Source organism: Numida meleagris, chromosome 2 (assembly GCF_002078875.1).
Source record: "Numida meleagris isolate 19003 breed g44 Domestic line chromosome 2, NumMel1.0, whole genome shotgun sequence".
Taxonomy (NCBI): domain Eukaryota; kingdom Metazoa; phylum Chordata; class Aves; order Galliformes; family Numididae; genus Numida; species Numida meleagris.
In genome coordinates this window covers 115021439-115040347 of record NC_034410.1, presented here as the reverse complement: position 1 = coordinate 115040347, position 18909 = coordinate 115021439, and the positions used below count along the sequence as shown (strand labels likewise).

Genomic DNA, 18909 nt, shown 5'->3' with positions numbered 1-18909 from the left:
AGATGGCTATTAGTTCACATAATGCTCACATCTCTCCACTGGGCCCTTCACTAGTAATCAACAGCAAATTGCCGTAGCTTACAATGGATGTATAAAATGTCTTAACTCTTAAAAGGAAAAATAAAGGGAATAAAATATAACTCTTACCCACACAAATAGCGTACAAGTTTTAAACTTAGGAATTACTTTTATATTGTTTTTTCAGTTGTTGGCAGAGATGCCTCAGGCTTTCATCTATGTAGTTCAAATTTTGTATATGACCTAGGGTTAATGCAGTCTTACTATAATCATCAAGTGTCAGCTCCAGTGTTAATGATTAGGATGTTTTCTCCTCTGAACAGCAGGATACCTGTGCTTGCTCTACTAGCATGTTCTTTTTCCTTTCTTCAGTCCCACTCTTGCCATGGCCCACAGGAATCTCACTGGGAGCTGTAACGTGAACTGTGGATGTAAAATTCATGAGTATGAGCCTGTCTGTGGATCAGATGGAATAACATATTTTAATCCTTGCCTAGCTGGCTGCATCAATGGTGGAAACCATAGTACAGGGGTAAGTCCTTCACCCACTCACCCAACCACCTACAACCATGAGTGGCCCCTCAGGAGTGGAGCAGACTGAAGAGTGCTCTCTTTCTAGGGCGAACATCTCCCCTTGAAGCATGCAGTCTTTTCACAAGTTTGTCAATGTTATTTTTAATAGTAGTTGAGTATTTTTTTGTTTTTTCCTCTTCGAATGGAAGGAAGAACTTAACTCTTCAGGTAACTGAGAAATGTTTTAAACTCCTGTGTAAGTTTAATCATGACCTGTTTAAAGCCACTGGTGTTTGTGCTGGGCTCCTTGTTTCACGTAAGTGGTTGTGCCACTTGCACCAGTGCATTGATAGGTCTTTCGTTTGTGTAGCTGAAGAAAGACTGCCCATTTATTCTGCTCTTGTAAAGCAGCTTCACCATTATCATGACCCTCTCTAGACCCCTTCATGCTATATGATTATCTCTGAACTCAACTAACCTGAAACTAAAAGATGTTTATAATCCACTTTCTCTCTCGGATATGCATTGCCTGTTACAGCCCAGTCTTCCAGTTATACTGGGCTGGGGAAGGGCATCCTGCTGGTAAAGAAGCCATACCATGGGAATCTTGCAGTTTCCTGGACTGGGCGCAGGAAAATATTAAAAGGTACAATTTGACCTTACCAGCAAAAGAGTGATATTTATATGCTCATTTAATACAGAGGGCAAACTCTTGAATTTTTCTATTACAGAACTGTCTTCTTTAAAAAAAAAGAATCATTAAGAAAGACAGGAAGTAATGTAAACATTGATTTTCTGCAGACTTGATTGTACTTTCCAGAAAGCTTATTTATAATGTATCAGTCTGCTGATTTGCAGTTGTGAGCCAGCCTGTGAACAGGAGGGTGGTGGTTCCAGCACTCCAGCACTTCCCTGTCTCAAGTTCGACTAGATAATGTCCCATAAATGCAGGTTCCTATGTAGATTCCACTTAGAACAGTGGTTTTTTTTTTTTCCCTTTAATTTTAATGTTTTAATTTTTTTATTTTTATTTTGAGTATCTTCCTTGTTTGTAGCAGAAAGTTGCTTTGGCCCAATTGTGTAATCTTTGCTACATTTTACCTGATGTCAAACTGGCACTAATCATTTAATAGGGGAGTACTTTAGTAGTTTGTACTCTTTAATACAGATTTTGAAACATGCTGTTTCCTACTATTGTTTAAGAAAAGATCCTTCGTGGCCTGAAGGTAGACAGTGGTGAACAGAACGAGTAGGAAAATACATTTCTTGATTAAATAATGTGTTATGTAGGATACTTTTAGAAACAACAAATACAAGCTTATATCACTCTATAGCACAAAAAATGTTGCTAAGCTATAACTCCGGGATTTAAGCTTATAACATATAGTGCTTTCAAAATTAGCCACTTAAAAATTGGAATTAGGCAAAAGGATGCTTAACTAGAGTTCAGAACTGGTTTATGTAAAATCCCACATTTCTGTTGCATAAGACCTCTGTCTCAGTGCACAAACTTGGTTTCTCTGGTGATGAGCCAAGATTGTGTAGTAAAGAAGACTGTTTTCTGTAGGAGGCCTACTTGGAAGCAACAAGGAGATTAAGATGAGGACTGCAGGAAGAAAACAAACACTTGTGATTTTAGACAGTGGAATGCTACCTTGTGAAACTGGTTTCTGTTATTGCTTCCCTTCCTAAGTGATACTGGGCAAGTCACTTAAACCAAACTTCTCCCAGTTGGTCATTGATTTTTTATTCTTTGTATTCTGGATGATCAACATGAGCAGTAACCAGAAGTGTCATCTGCAGAAGCACTGAGTGCCTAAATCTTTATCTGAAGGCAGAAAAAGTTGTGTTTAGGATATACTAAGTTGTATATAGGAAAAAAATTCTGAAAAAAGGCATCTTGGTTGCCTTAAATTTGCCGCCCACATTTCTGAAACTTTTGATCTGTTTCAGTTACTTACCTACAAAACAGAGATAACACCATCAGTGCCTCATCTCAGCAGTTCTGAAGATAAATTTCACCTTTTTGAAAATGTTAAGCTATAACAATGAGTTTGATTTAAAAAAATCCATTTGAAATATGAGGCACTCTGTAGTAGAGTACGATTAGTGTGAGGAGAAAAATACCTGGGGTCATATTTTGAAAATGTGGAGTAAAATGCTGGATAAATTCTCATTAGGATGTTCAGCTAAATCCCATGGAAAAAAAAATAAGGCAATGCCATAACACAGCTGCGAGTAGGAGTATAAATTAAAGTTGACAGGCAACCCTAATTTGGTTATTTCCTGATGTCTGAGTGCTTAAATTTGCAAATTAAGATGGTCCTGTAATGTAGATTTTGTGTATGTTTGGTCCTACATTTATGAATGTGAACATAAAAATCAAAGCCTCTAACATTATGCAGGCCCTGATCCGTTTCCCTAACACTGGAATATTTTCACTGACCACACAACCTTTTGCCATTAGAAAACTGTAGTAGAACAGATGTAATGGGAGGCTATTTCTGACCTCGCTTTTCCTCATATTGCTCAGATCACAGTCCCCTTTGCCTCCGAAATGCCAGTTTACTACACAATCTCTTCATCCTAGTTTCAGCTTCTTTGTCCATTCAAGAATCCCTCATGTCTTCCAGTCTCACTGTTTAATTCTCTGCTTTCACCTTATTCTCTGTTTTTGCTCTTGTCCACACCCCATCCATATCCATACTCCACACTCAGCTGAAGGTTTCTGGGCTCCATTTGTGAAACTTGGCTTTTTGCTCTTCAGCCAAGTCTGGATCGGTTACCACACAGATATCAGAAGATACCTCCTGAAGATGGCAGCCGACAGCCTGCCACATTCCTGAATATGGCATTGTCAGCACTGCTTAAAGGATATTTCCTCACAGTTTTGATAATACACTAGAATCAGTCTTTTCCTCCAGCATCCTTGTCAGAAGGGAATGAATTGTTTCTGCAAAATTTTCAAAAAATATTATTTTTATAAATGCTCACCTAACTAGTGGGAGTCGTGAGCAATGGGAAAGCATATCTATCATGGGATGTTTGGACCAGCTTTGAAACCACTTGGAGTGGTGATCTTGATTGTAGCTGGGGTCATGATGCTGGAGGCAGAAGAATCCTGATTGGGAAGCAGTATTTGATGCCTGATGAGAAGGTTACATAGGACGTACCACGTCTTTCTCACGTGAGTTTTTCAAGAGGAAATGTTCTCTGTTTCCCTTTTCCCCTCTCCCCAGGTAAGAAATTACACAGAATGTGCCTGTGTCCAAAGCCGCCAGGTTATCACCCCGCCGACAGTGGGCCAGCGCAGCCAGCTCCGGCTGGTCATCGTCAAAACCTACCTGAATGAGAATGGCTATGCTGTTTCTGGGAAGTGCGATCGAACCTGCAACACACTTATCCCATTCCTGATATTTCTCTTCATAGTGACCCTTATAACAGCGTGCGCCCAGCCATCAGCAATCATAGTGACACTCAGGTAAGAACTAGGATATAGGCTCGTGTATGTATTTTTGCTGTGCCTGCTGTCACCGGTGTCTGTGTTAGAAGAATTTAGAATACTAACGTGATAACTCACTTCAGGAAACGAGAAATGTCCAAGAATTTCTAGACCATATAGAGAGAGAGCAAATAAAAACATACCACCTTGATATTCCACTGTCATTTGGATACCTCAGACTTGATTCCTTCTCTGGCTTTTCCACCTGCGCAGTGAGAACAATAATAACACATTGTTACTGTACTGCAGTTATGGATAGGTAAACTGCAACCAGTGAACACTAATACTGCGGAGAGCCTCACTCTAGTGAGTTGCATAAAGGAAATATTCAGCAGAATTTTGTAATGTTCATTAAAAAAGAGAATGCCTCCCTCCCTCCACTGCCAACTGTCCCAAAGCATGTAATGTGCACAGCACATTGGTCCAAGATTTGTGGCCCAAGTTATTTGATTTTTCAGTTTCTGGCTGAGTGCTTGGCTTGAAAAGCTTGACCATCTGACTGCAGTTTTTCTGCTTGTTCTTTATCTCATATTCCAGTGTCACTACAAACTGTTTATCTTAATTTCAGACATCTTGGTTAAGATTTAAAAATAATTTTTAAAATCAGAATAAAATTTGTGATTTACTGAAATTGTTTGCTGTGGCATTGTGGAATATCACTACTTTGCATACAGTCCTTTGAAAGCTTGACATTTTTTCTTTGAAACTATTGGAAGGAATCCCATATTGCTCATGCTGAAATGGAAGAATGTTTAGACAGACTGTTTGGATGTTTTTACTGATATTTCTCCTAATGTTACTCCCAGGAGCTTAGCATACAGAGAGCTGTTAAATTCAGAAGCTGAGTCCATCTTTCAGCAGCTTAACTCTCCATTAATTCTCATGTGTCTGAAAAAAAAAAAAGAAGAAAAATAAAGCAAGAAGTTAGATGAAATAATAGGAAACTGTTTTAAGAAGTCACAAGTGTTTTAGGTGGATTTTCCAATTTCCTTAATAGTTTTGGATCAAATTCTTCAGGCCTTATGTAGATAAAGAAAGGTCCAAAGACAGGATTGAGATTATGGTTGAAGAGAGACAGGAGAAGTTAGCTAATTATTTTTCTAGCAATAAGAGCTAGCAATATGAGAAGCTAAATGGAAGACATTTATAGACAAAGATTTATCATAGCTGTGAAAAAAAGGATGTAAAGTCAGAACAGTCCGCAATGACTATCTGCTATTGACTATTTTGTAAAGGAGTTTTCTTTTTGTCTGCTAGGTCTGTGGAAGATGGGGAACGGCCCTTTGCACTAGGAATGCAGTTTGTTCTATTACGAACTCTTGGTAAGCCATGTAGCTACTAAGCTTAAATGTAACATCAAAGTACTAACATTCCATAAATATACCACTAATGGCCTGACTAATCGTATTATGAACTTAAAATTAATAGCTTCTGAAAATGTTGTAACTGGGAATGTATTTAAAATATTTATTTTTATTATTGACTTTCTGGAATAATATTTTTGTCCCAGAAAAAGGTATTGTAACAGTTTCAAATTTTATTTAAAAACCCTCCCAGAAAAACAATTTGTCAAAATAGCCATGATCCATCCTAACATGTCCATCCTGACATGATTCAGTTTTTGACAAACTAATATTTTCTTCTGACAGCTATTGGTTGATGATACAAAAAGAACAATTTCAGTCTTTTAAATATAGCATAGCAGGAATGTGTTTATCTTCAGTCCTTCTTCTCTCCCACAAATAATATTGCATATTCAAGGCCAGAAACAGGAGTCAGCTGGAAAAGAAGATGAAGTACCAGTGCCCATCCTCTTGAACTTCCTAAAATCCCAACTAGTTCTGGTGTTCAGCTACTACCAACCATGAATAGAGCAAGCAATGACTATTCTAAGTGAGAACAAGAGGAAAAGCATATGCAGCTGCATCTGGTCAGTAAGGCAGCAGTTTTCTTTGAGAGAGGCCCTTTCTGACTCATCATAAAGGTGTTGTATTTCCAGGGAAAACAGAGCATTTAAGACTCTGGTAGTTTTAGATGTTAAATTCTGTTTCTGAGGAAGATACCTTCAAAAGAGAGACTGAAACTCTAGTGGTCTTATCACTTCCATCCTTCTTCAGTAAGAGAAACATTTTGCAGTTTTTTGTGGCTTTTTGTCCTTAATCTAAAGCAGCAATCTTTGCTCTTTCCCAGCTTATGAGTAATGGATGTTCAACAAGTAACGCTATGGAGATAACATCTCATTTTGTTTCTCTGCTGATTTTATTTCCTGAGAGCAGCCCTGGAGTTTCCTTTGGGGGACACATAGTTCATGAAGAGCTGGCTGGGGTCTACAGAGTGAAGCAGTAGCAATTGTTGCATTGTCTTTGCTTTAACACTGTCACTTATGTGGGGTGCTTCTTCAGTGGGATAAGTAGTGGTGGTGGGAAGAATAGTGGGGTAGAAATCTCCAAACTTCTTGACCTACACCTGCTTGGCTTACATGCGTAGTTTCTTTAGAAGTCTTCCTCTATCTGCTAACACATTTTAATTCTGTTGCTATTTTTATTTCAGCTTACATTCCCACTCCAATTTATTTTGGGGCTGTTATTGATACCACATGCATGCTTTGGCAACAGGATTGTGGCGTACAAGGATCTTGCTGGGAATACGATGTCACCTCATTTCGTTTTGTCTACTTTGGGTTGGCTGCTGCTCTCAAGTTTGTGGGATTCTTTTTTATTTTTCTGGCCTGGTACTCCATTAAGTGTAAGGAAGAGCAACTACAGAGACAGAGATGGAGGGCTTCACCGGTGAACACTGTGAGTGAGATGGTTGGCCAAGCTGGACTCCAACAAAACTATGCACGGACTAGATCCTGCCCTACCTTCAGTTCTCGAGGAGACATCGGTATGGCACAAGGAATGAACTGCATAGCACAGACATACCCTGGCCCCTTTTCAGAAGCAATAAATTCCTCAAATGAACATGCATTGGAAGAAGTCACCGCTGAGATATAGACCCCTGGCTTGGTAATGTAACGTTTAGTTTTGTTGGTTGACTTAATTATGGCGCCTTGTAAAACACCTGTGCCTTCTATTTTTAATCTAAATGTAACACATGGTAAAACCAACAAAGCTTAATGCAAACAACCATAGTATGTTCCTGAGGGCTGGATACCTCAAACAAACCTAAGTTCTTAATTCTCCCTTCCTGACAATGGAGTTTTAAAAATTGTGTTTGTAATTATTTCAGATGTGTCCATTAAATGTCCATGCTCTATCTAATATCAGTGTAAGGGTGAGGTATTATGAAAAGCAGAAGTCAGTGGAAGAGTGACAAAAACTCATATCGTTGATGTCTAGATGTCACAAAAATGCTTAAATGTATCATCACTTTCACATCTGCAAATCATATTTTTAAGAGATGAGTAATTACTGTGAGTTCTGCTACAAAGCACAACTAAACTTGTTTAAACTATGCAACTTACTTGGATAATTGTATGTGCAGCAAATTATGTTTGAAGTTTGCTTTTAAAGACATTACTGCAACTCAATTTGAAAGGGGCTATTTTCAGACATACATGTTAAAATAAAAAAGAACGTAACATTTAAAGTACTGTTAATAACATGTTAAGCCATACAAAAGTTATGCATCAGGTAATGTTTGCAAATGTTGAGACATAATATCTTTGTCTTGTCAAAATGTGCATTAATTTTCATTTGATAGGAAGCAGTCATTCTTCACAAAGTACACAGGCTAGGAGGGTATAATACTTGGAGTAAAAAAAAGCACTTAAGTATTAATCTGTGATAACATTAAGGTGTAGGAATCATGTACACATACCATACTAGACGTATTTCTGTAATGATATAGGCCACCTGTGTGGCCCTTATGAGCACTAAATCCATACTTTTCCTGAAAAAGAAAATAACCAGCCAGTCTAGTTCAGCTTTGGTGAAGGAACCTCAGGGGAGAGCTAATGGCCTTGCTTCATTTGACTGGCTGTGTGGGGCCAAGGTGGGGCCAACTCTCTCCACAAGAGTTAGCAGAGAAACCTTCAAGTGGACTGTGAACATGCGGGCTGCCCCCATGCCCATCATGAGGCCTTCCTCCCAACTGCTGGCACTGCTGGTGCTTCTCCCTGGTGCTTTTGCCCTGGTTCTGCCTTTCTTGCTGCCTGCCTTGGGGCAGGCTGGTGGAACCACCCTGGAAGCTGTAGGCGTATGGTTTGTCCAATACGTGACCAGCCTTCCTCAGCTTCGTTTAAAGCTTTCTATGAGAACAAAGGGTGAGCCGGCTCTCCTCCACCCACCCAGGGAAGAGCTAAGAATACAAATTGTCTGCAAGCAGGGACCCATGAGATGTAGTGTGGACTTTACTTATTCCAAATTACTACACTGTGTTTTCTCCCCTGCTCTTAGCATTTCATTTATTGCTCTGGAGGCTTTGTAGTGCCCTTCTTATGATGTACTAATAATGTCTCAAAGGGCAGGGAACGATTTCAAGTGGACACTGGGAAATCAAAGCTGTATTTTGCCCTGCAGGGAAAGCCTTACTAGTTTAAGAAATTGGAAGCATTAGAAGAAGAACTCAATGATGGGCAGACTTTGGATTTTGCCATGCATGTAGCCTGCACAAAGTCAAATAGGAGAAACTAGAACTTTGGGAATGTAAGGATTTTTTTCCTAGTTTAATTTTTGATTTGTAAGATGATTAAACATATATGGAACAAAATCCTCTTTCCCATGAAATTAAAGGGAATACTCTCTGGCATCTGGATTTCCTTCTCCTTTGCCGGTTGCCTTCCACCATCTCCTGTCTCTCCTTGACCAGCATGAGGCATTACCCACAGGCTTGGTTCCCCTGCTTGAAATGTTGGCTGCTTATTTCAGAATATCTCAGTCCATTCGTGTGACTTGTAATTAATTCCATTCTCTGTGGCTGCAAACTCAAATGCTTCTGCTCTAAAATACAGCATAGAGGAATATCATTATAATCACCTTCTGCTATTCTGTAGATACTAATACCTTTTTGGATTCAAGCCTCAGAATTTTTTTTTTTTGTCTTTTGCAGCCATTGGGCACAATATATCTGCAGTCAGTTTGTGCCACCTGGGATTTTAGCTTCTATACTTCTCATCTCAAGGAATAAATTTCCTTGGCTCAGAGGTACTGGAGACAATTTATTTTTTGACATAGGAGATCAGAATAGATGATAAAAATGTCTCCTCCTCCTACGGTCTTGAGTGCATCTTGCATCAAGAAATTCATGTCATGGTGATATTTGAGGCAAAGTAGTAGGACAAAGTGTAATTGCAGCCCATCACCCATCCACTTTAATCACTCACCCATTTTAATCAGCATGGGATGAGGTGAAAAGAGACAATCTTCAAATAGCTCAGAAACAGAGCTTTTAGGGAATCATAAATGATATGATAAAGAGGCTGGAGATGAATCATCTGTCCTGATCTACTCTATTTCATGCCTTGCGTGCACATCTTTTCCATACAAATATCGAGGGAGAGCAGATTAGGCTTGTAAGATTGTCAGGAGCTAACACTGATCACAAAGAATGAGAGCGATGTAAGTGACACATCTGCAACTGCTGCAGCTTCTGAGCTGATCTCAAGGGAATTCAGAGCTTGTCAGAATTGAGGATTTCTGTTTTTTAGGAAATCCTGACACCTCAGCTTCTAAAAGCATTTCTTTTTTTAATGTCTGAGAAACTGGAACATAGAAGGAAAGATGCTCATTTCAGAAATTCTGAAAAAGATATGTTTGCATACCTTCTTGTAGCCTTTTAATTTTCATTTCAAAATTATGTACTTCACAAAAATAACCAAAAAATTCAATAGTATTTTTTTAATCTAGATAATTTTGACAACGTTATTTCTAGCAAATCATTTAATTAAATCAACATCCTCTGAGGGAAAGAAAACACACCCTCTGGCCAACTTTTGATTTATTCCTGAAGGAGACTTTGTTGTGAGTAAGCTGTAACAGTCTAAACTAAGCCAATAAAGGCATGCAGGGTAAAAACAGTAACTCACCAGAGGAGTCAATTCCAGCCTTGTCAACAGTGACAGAAATATGGGCCGAAATCTGCTGAGCAAACACTATTTTCTGAGGCTACCAGTGCAGAAGGAAACAGAGTTGCCAGACAAGATGTATGCATCCTTATCAGTAGTCACCATCAATGCGTGGTGCTAAACTGATTCACAAAGGAAAAGCTTTACCTATTGTCCAGCAAGGGTGATCATGCTGTTTTCCTGTTGTGAAACCATCTGACCATAAAATGTAAAACTCCAAAGTCATTTTGGGTTAAGTTGTTGTAAGTTCTGCCATCCTCCTCTCTCCCTGCAAAGACTTAAGTTTGGTTAGCAGCAAACACAAGAACACGTAAAGCAGGAGTCCTGCCTTCCTGCTCATCCACACATGCTATTGGCAGAGTACCAAAGTCTTCTACCTCCAGCTAACCAGCCAGGGATAGTAGGGAGCAATGACACCTAGAGTTTAACTACAAGTCCCCAGAGAGCCATGCTATCATATGGGCAGCCCGGTTTCCTCTTGCACAAGTTATTCCTGGTTTAGAATGAGGGACATGAGAGGAGAAGTAGCCCAGTGCGTAGACATGACTGAACAGATCATCATTTCTTATCTAAGGCCTCTCATTTCTCCCTGTTTCCTCAAAAAGGGGAAGACTTTAGAAAAGGAGTAACGATAGCCCTGGATGCATATGAACATGGCCTATGAACCACTCTGTTCATATTGAGTGGTTTATATAGATTCCAGTGGATGTAGTCATGGCTGGAATAACTGGAGAGTGATGCTCTGTATTTCCAATACTAGGCAAAGCCCTGCATTCTTGGTCCTCTTTTCCACATGAGCATACTGGACGCAATATGGTATAATTTGGAACTGGTGGCATTTTATATATTTTCAGGACAGTGTAAGCAGTTACAAGAAATAAGTTAAATGTTCTGATGCAATTTAAATGGAAGCTTTTGGCTCTTTGTCCAGCCATTCTATCTTTAAAAATGCATTTAATAACTAGCTGTTCTTCAGAACATCCTGTTAAGTGAAGTAAGGGTACAAATCTCCTCCCAGGTGTTAGAAATGTAAGTTTGAAAGCCCTTAAATTAATCAGAAACACTTGAGTGTAGTGTTTTCAAAAATATGTTTGCTTTCTTTAAAAAAATATAGCTCATAAATTCATAGCATAACCATTCATTATGGCTCTGATCCAGCAGAACATTTAAATACATGTGTAAGTTTATATACTTAAGTGATGCACTTAAAAATAATGCATGTATGTAGGCACTGGACTGAATCCCATGTGCGTTTGGAAAGGTGTTCCTTTACCCAAGGAGTAGTTTCCATGCTGAGATGTTTTTTACCCATGGATTCAGTGATTGTCACTAGAAGAGCACAAAATGGCACCCAAGTACTTCCCTGTGGCATTCACATGGGCCTACTTCTACATCTGGCAATGGAGGAACACTTGTTTTCAAATAAAAGACAGTTCCATGTAGCAACACTTAGCATTACAAACTGTAAAATTTTTACTAGAATTCTTTACTAGAATTCTTAATTCTGAGTGAAGGTGTGATTGTGCAGTGAGGGATATTACTATTCTGCTTTGAGAAGCAGAGGGCATTCCAAGCATGTATACAGCAGGCAGTAGTTGTCTAGCTTCAGAACAAGAGTCATCTCATCACCGTGGCTGATGGCATCTGACATCACCTCATCCAGCAAGGGATGGCAGGTGTCCAATCATCTCAGATAATGGTTGCTTCCATATTCAAAATATTTCATGGACTTGCTCAAAGATATGTTCTATATCTAGTTCATAAAGCACACCATTCACGTATTTTATGAATTTCTGGCTGAAAATTTAGATATTATGTGTGGATACAGAATAAATAAGGGCATATTTCTGACCTTAAAAGCCAATGAAAACACTCATAATGCTATAGGTTTGGACTGTGCCCTTTCACAGGATTTGGACCCAGAGGTTTGAATGACACATTTGAACCTCACTGCTGTACGGAACTTCAGTGAGCACGGCTGGGGAGAGGGGTCAGCACCTTCTGTACTGTTCTTGCAGGTTTTTCCCCAAATTGCCTGAATTACTGCTGCCTTACTACTCTTTGTGTGTGTATAATACCACTGCTCTTCATGTTGTTATACTGACAAAAAAATGACGATAAATAGGTCCAAAGTGTCTTATTGCTATTTTGGAGCCAGGTTCTTGGCCTCAACAATCTGATATCGAGGCTGAAGAACTGGGCCCATCCCTTATGTTGGACATTAACAAGCTGATGCATTAGCAAGTATAGGTGAACTAAGTGACATAAAGTGCTTGTTTAGCTTTTGTACTCTGATTACTGGTTAGTACTACTGTTTTCGTAGATCAAAGACAAAATATTCCCTTAACAAGTTTATCTTTGTCTTTTTTCCTCAATAATCTCTCTTTTATAACAGCATAGGAAATGTCATGCTGCACTATCTGCATTCCCACAGCTGAAGCCATCCAGCTGTGACTGCTTTCCAGGGGTTTAAAACACCTAGGAGCAGAAGAACTACATCAGTCTGAATTGGCAGAGCTTTGAACAGTGCTTGCTGGTTGTAGGTTAAACCTGTAGTAATACATTTCAGGTTCTTCACATGCTGGACTTGATTTTTGAGACATTTTTATCCTTTAGAGCGTTTAGAAGACAGACAGTTGCTGTCATGATGCTAGAATAATTATTTGGTATGGGATTAGGGTTTTTATTTATCTTTTTCTTATATAACTTCTATTTTTTTTTTTTACATCTAATAATTGCAAAAAGGGTTAAGTGTAAGCATTTTCACTGAGTTGAAATGGGGAGCCTTCAGCATGGCGACTGGCTATGGCCAGAGTTCACATGATTCTTCTTCCTTATTTTGTTCTGAATACCCAATATTACACTAATACATGATATTACATGGCCAAAGCTTTGAAAGTGTACCTGGTCCTCAGGAAGGAGATTTTCCCTATCCTTTCCACAGACTGAGTAACATAAAGTAAGGATGACAGCTAACAAGATCCGTATCCAATATCCATACCCACACCCACATGCAGTTAATAACTGTAGTTTTTAGCATAAGCTCATGAGCTTCCAGTCCTTCAGATCAGCTCTTTTGACTTAATCCAGCCTTTCAAACACAGGTCTAGCTCTGCAAGTTCGAAGTACACTGGCTGCTCTAAAAGTTATGCCTCCTATTTGTTGAAATTAAAACAGATACAAACTGTAAAACACTATTTTCAGCAGTCACCACCATTAGCTATGCAATTTCATCAGTGATGAGCAAGATCATCTCCTTACCCTTTTCCCCTTTTCCCTTTTCCCGGGGCGTGGGCCCGTGGGTCTCCCGTCCCCTTTGTCACGGAGCTGGGCCGAACGCCCGTAAACCGTTGACAGCCTTCATGCTGCGCTTGTAATAATCTGCACCAGTGGAAACAACCACTGTCACAGTCTGCAAGGCTGAAACGTACCACCCACCACCTCACTGTGCTCACATCCCCTGTTTGGTCTCCATAAATGTTCAGCAAGCGTTGATCAGTGTCAATGGGTACCATTTTTTCCACATGAAGGAAAAAAATGTCACACTATTGCTCCATCCACACTTCCATGTCGGACGCCATTGTGTCAGACTGCCCCTCTGCTGCCATCTGTTACATGGCAACAACATGTAAAGAAATATTGGTGGCAAGGTTTGACTTCTGCTGCCGTACCACCAGTATCAGCCTCTGATACCAATATAATAAAATAGCAGGCACTACTTTTGAAGCAGCCCTCATAGCTCCAAACTTTGATTGGTTTTGATTTTTATAAAACAGAAAAAATGCTTATTTGTTCACGTTCCATTTTCTTATGTTTTCTATGTCAAGTTAGCTGTCACAATGTTATCCTGTTACAGAATTTTATTCATGATATAGAATAGCTGAAAAGCTGTGGAATTCATGAAGGGCTACAAAAAGCTTTCAAAGTATTGGTCAGCTCAAGGAAGAGTGAGCATGATAATCTTTGGACAAAAGACTAAACAACATTATGGTGCTAATAGCTACTGAAGTATTCTATGATGTATTCACTATCACTTCAATGACACGTTCAAGGCATGCCAATGATACAACAGCATGTGTTTTTGTTGTTAAAGTCTGCAGCTTCTCCAGCAAAGTCGGTGTTCATAGTTCCTAGTGAGCCAATTCCTGCCTAGCTCTTCTGTCCTTTCAGGAGGCAATACAGGATTTGGTCCAGCACTAGTGACTAATGTAGAAGTTGTATAGACCATGGAAATCTCCTATAGGATGCATGTAGAATGTTACTTTCTTTAGTGGCTTTGCTTAAGCAGAGACTGAAAATAAATTCTATAGGAATGACAGGAAGTGATAGCACCCTTAACCAAGCAACATTAGTAAGAGTTTGAATTAAACTGAGGATTCAGATCTGAGATATTAATGTTCTTCCATGAAATATCAGAAAGAGGGGGGTAGAACAGGAGCACATTCCAGCTCCAGCAATGGAAAAAGCCAAATCTGGCCAACTTTCAAGAGAGCTAGGATGTACAACTGAGATTTTTGGTGGTTGACTCTTTGAGACAACACTTTGCCTTTCCATTTGGAACTGAAAGATAATTCTTTGATGCTATTGTACCTGGACTGCTCATTCTGAGGATCCATTTGTATCCTACACGACACAAAGTGGTACACCTCAGAAATTTTACCTCTTTAACAAAGGTACATTTGAAAACATGAAGGGAAATGTCAATGCAAAAAGTTGGACAAAATAATTCAAAACTGTTTCTGTACAAAGAACAACAACAAAAATGAATGTGGAGTCACTGTGATCCATGTGTCAGTGAAGGCATTCTTCCTAACAGACCTGCTCTGTTTCCCACTTGAGCAAATGGGAGTTTTGCCCTCGGCTGCGGTACATACCTCTACCAAATGATTTAAGCAGCAAGAAAATAATCTGGGTAGCACGGTAGGAGCATGGAGTGGGCACAATGCCTGTAACTGTTCCATTTTTTTTTAAAACCCATTATTAAGCAAATGTGTAGAGTATTAAGGACATTTGTAGAGTATGTCTGACTGTATGAGTGTGTGGGTGCTGTGCTGTGGTAAAAAGAGACTAATTGGTTTATGCATTTTTTTGCATACTTTAGGGATTTTTAATTGATATTTATTTCTCAGCAAAGCTTAGAATAATTTTAAAGCTGTGTAACACATTGTTTCATGAAATCTATTGTTGGCATCTTGTAAACATGTGTTTACAAAACAAAGTCTTGAATACTTGATATTGGAAAATAAAAAGTAGCATATCAAGTGTGTTTTATTTCTGATGAGGAAAAAAAAAAGAAAACAACAAAAAAGGTACCTGGATCAGTGTGCGATCAGTCCGGATCAGGTGATGATGTATTCCATCTTTCAGTGCTCAGTCAGACAAAACCAAATCTTTCCACTGAATTCTGCAAGCACTGAATCACAGCGAAGTATTGATTGTGTAGAAATAAACTGTAAAATTTCACCATCTCCTCTAGCAGTAAATCTGATTTATACTGGGTACATACTAAGAAAAACAAATTTGTTTGAAGTTGATATTGGCAGAGTTGGAAAAATACATAGGATACAAGTCTGTGTGCATCTGTGCTGCTCAATAAAGGGCCGGAGAATCAACCCGAGGACAGGGCTCCTGATGTCTGTGCTGTGCAGTGCTTATTTCACTCCATGGCTCTGATTTGGCCACACCAAGCCATTTCCATGTGGTTTGTGGCACAGGGCTGTGCCACAGGGAGCTTCCAAATGGCAGAATTGGCCAAGACACCGCGGGTTTCCCTATTCCGGCAGCCTCTCAGCACCACAGGCTGTGTGCATCAAGGCCCATGTCCTCACACAGCACTACAGGCCTGTAGCACACACCCTGCTGCCACACAGCAAAAGCTGTAGTGGGTGCAGCACAGTGGACCCTTAGGACCACCTTGTAGTACGGTGGACATTTAGAAATGAAAACAAGTGGGAATTGTATTTTGGGTGCATGGGAACATAGCAGAGCCAAGAGGAGCCCCTGAGCTAAGTGGTGCACAACATGGTTGCGGCCCACCTGGTCTAGCAGTGTGGATGTAGCTAGTTCACTCCGTTCAGTCTTGGAGCTCTCTCTTTTACAGTCTGGACTCACTTTTATGTAAGAGCACAGATATATCCACGGACAGAAACTCAGGTGCCCAGCACTTCGCAGGCTGGGGCTCTCAGGCAGTTCGGTTGATGTGCACAACCTTCGGGGAGCGGCTGCTTCATGGACTGGGGGACAAACCTGGGGGCCCCAGCCCTGTCTGGCTGCTGAACTCGCAGTAAGAATTCTTCAGTTTCCTTTTCCAAAACATATAACCACATTAAAAAGCATCTTAAAAGGCAGAATGAATGTTTCCATTGCCCAGCGCCAAAGCTGTTAAAAGAAGGAGCGGGCTGTGAATAAAGCTGTCAATAGCTTTCTGGCACGTGGAGGCCACTGCTGCTAGTTTAAAGCTGAACAAAAGGGAGGGGCTGCGGGCCACGCAGGCGGCGCCGGGCACAGGAGGGGCAGTGCTGTGCGGCTCGGCACTGACATCTGCTGCCTGAGCGGGAGGGAACCCCGGCAGCTCCAGGTGGCTCAGGCTGTGAGTGCACCTCCTCAGACGGGACGTGGTTTTACAGTGACTCTGCAGCTTGTGCCCCTCCGACTGCACTTTGGCTCTCACTGCAGGCTGCTGTCAGAGTACCCCACCTGGATTGCTTTTGCTGAAACAAAAGGAAGGAATTTTATTACAGGATTACACCCACTGGGCACCGACTGCCCATGGGTGCTCGGGCTGTGAGAACCATCCTGAGCCAATCCTCTCTGAAAATGGCTCATGGCCTCTCTGCCCCAGCTGTTCCACCACACAAACTCTCTCGTGTTGCATTTCAGTGACTGCCAGTGCAGACAGAACAGCTATCTAAGGGGTTTTAGGGATGGTGAGGCCTGCACTATGAAAAACTCTCAGTTCTATTCTAACATAAACACAGGTTCATATTTCCTGAGGGTTTTAGGTGGTAGGAGGTATCAGGAAGTGGCTCATGCAGTTCAGGGGCGTGAGGACATTACTGGCTGCCTTCTTTAAAATCCCAGGGGGAACACTTCACCTAACACTGACACTTCGCAGAGACGTGCAAGCCTTAGAGATATTTCTAATCAGCTCCAGGCCCTTTCCAGAAAGTAGAAAATGACATCATGCCTTTCAGAAAAGATGCACCTTCCATTATTTCGCAGATCAGACAAAGCCAACCAAGCAGGTCCTTCTCTCAGGCCTCTCCATTCCTACTGCAAGGAGCACTTACCATGAAAGCAGGTTGGGGCATTTGCTTTCTTCCCTAGCCTATCACTGTGCAGCACCTGTAAGAGCTTCCTGACAGTCACACCATGCGCTGCTCAGTGCTTTGACTGTCAGCTACGGGATAAGAAGATCTGTATATGGAAGAAATGCAGACTTTGGGACAGCCAGAGGCTGTCTAACATGCTGCTTAGGACATCCACTTAGTGTGGATATGATAGCTTTTGGCACTCTTTCTTTGGGTTGGTTTTATGGTCGATGCATGTTTCCAGAGAGCAAGGACCAGAGCTTAGTCCTCGCTGTACCTCTAAGCTTCACAATGAGTCTCTTTTTAATTTTTTTTCCAATGCATTACTATAAGAGAGCTTCAAAAAGGTTGCTACATAAACTATCTGACAGTTTGGAAGGCAAGGCACTATTTTGGAAGAAGGAAGGTTGATCACTTTCACACTGAAGAGGATGCAAACTCACATCTTCCGTTTCATGAGCGAGTACTTCAAGCTGTCACATAAACAGGAAGGACAGGAGGGGTGTCCATGGATGGACCATGCTTTTGCACTGTTCTCTTCTCTCTCTCTGCCAAAGCTTTAAGAGAGGAGAAAGCATCTTGCTAAGCTATGTCAAAGAAACACTCTGAGAGTGGAGGGCTCATGTTTGTTATTGGATAATTCCCTACACAAAGACACAAAAAAGGTAGATGTATCGGACTGTACTTTAGTTTGCCTTTATCCTTTGAGTTGTCCTGGACTTGCTGGTTCAGCCTGTTTTGAAATGTATCCTTGGTTTGCCAGTGTGCCTTCCAGAGGCAGTATCTCTAGAACTGTGTATCCAGCACTGCCATGAGAGATCTTTAAGCTCTGGGGTTGATCAGTGGTCCCTTCTCCTGATTCCCACATACAACCTCTGTAACTTCAAGTCTGCAGAAGCAGAGTGTCCAAGCACTGTGTAAATGAAAGAAAGGGTCAAGAAATGCAGCTTCAGAGGCAGATTTTAACTTAAGTACCTAACTGCATTCACAGGCCGCTGAGGACACGCAGAACGTGTATAAGACAGCCTTTATCTTGAAGCCTAAGTTACTTTTTTCATTCTCCTGTGTGAGGAGACATTCCTGCTCACAACAGATCTGCAGTCCATTCTCAGTGGTCCATTCCCAGTGAGCCCTGTGTTGTGCCCTGCCTGTTGCACCTCGCTGTTGTAGGGAGAGCTTTGCAGGGAGGGATCAGGGGATGGCACGGTGGGACATTGCTTTACTCCTGTGAAGCGCAGCTGTGCAGCCTTGTGCCTTGACTTCAGGGTAGAAAGGATTGGGTGAATTGGGGTGAAAAAAAATAAATCACAGCGGGTCGTAAACAAAAAATATATATTATTCACAATCTCCAGGAATAATTTATAACTAACAGAATGTAGTGTGTTATTTCATTACCCATTGCTTTCAGTGTGGATGGATTCTTAAAGCCAAAAACGTTAACATATTTTTGAAATAAATCGGAATTGCTAGGAAGGCTGGATCATCTGGACTTCTCTGAA

At 40.7% G+C, this 18909-nt stretch overlaps 1 protein-coding gene across 1 annotated transcript in view; it reads left to right on the top strand.

Annotated features, from left to right (window-relative positions):
- SLCO5A1 (solute carrier organic anion transporter family member 5A1) overlaps positions 1-15566 on the top strand; it is a gene marked incomplete at its 5' end in the record, with an annotated part of 73493 nt that extends 57927 nt beyond the window's left edge. The window contains 4 exons of the mRNA XM_021386404.1: positions 391-550; positions 3771-4012; positions 5291-5355; positions 6584-15566. Coding sequence (XP_021242079.1) covers positions 391-550; positions 3771-4012; positions 5291-5355; positions 6584-7029 — 913 coding nt within the window. The remainder of the gene's footprint in view (positions 1-390; positions 551-3770; positions 4013-5290; positions 5356-6583) is intronic.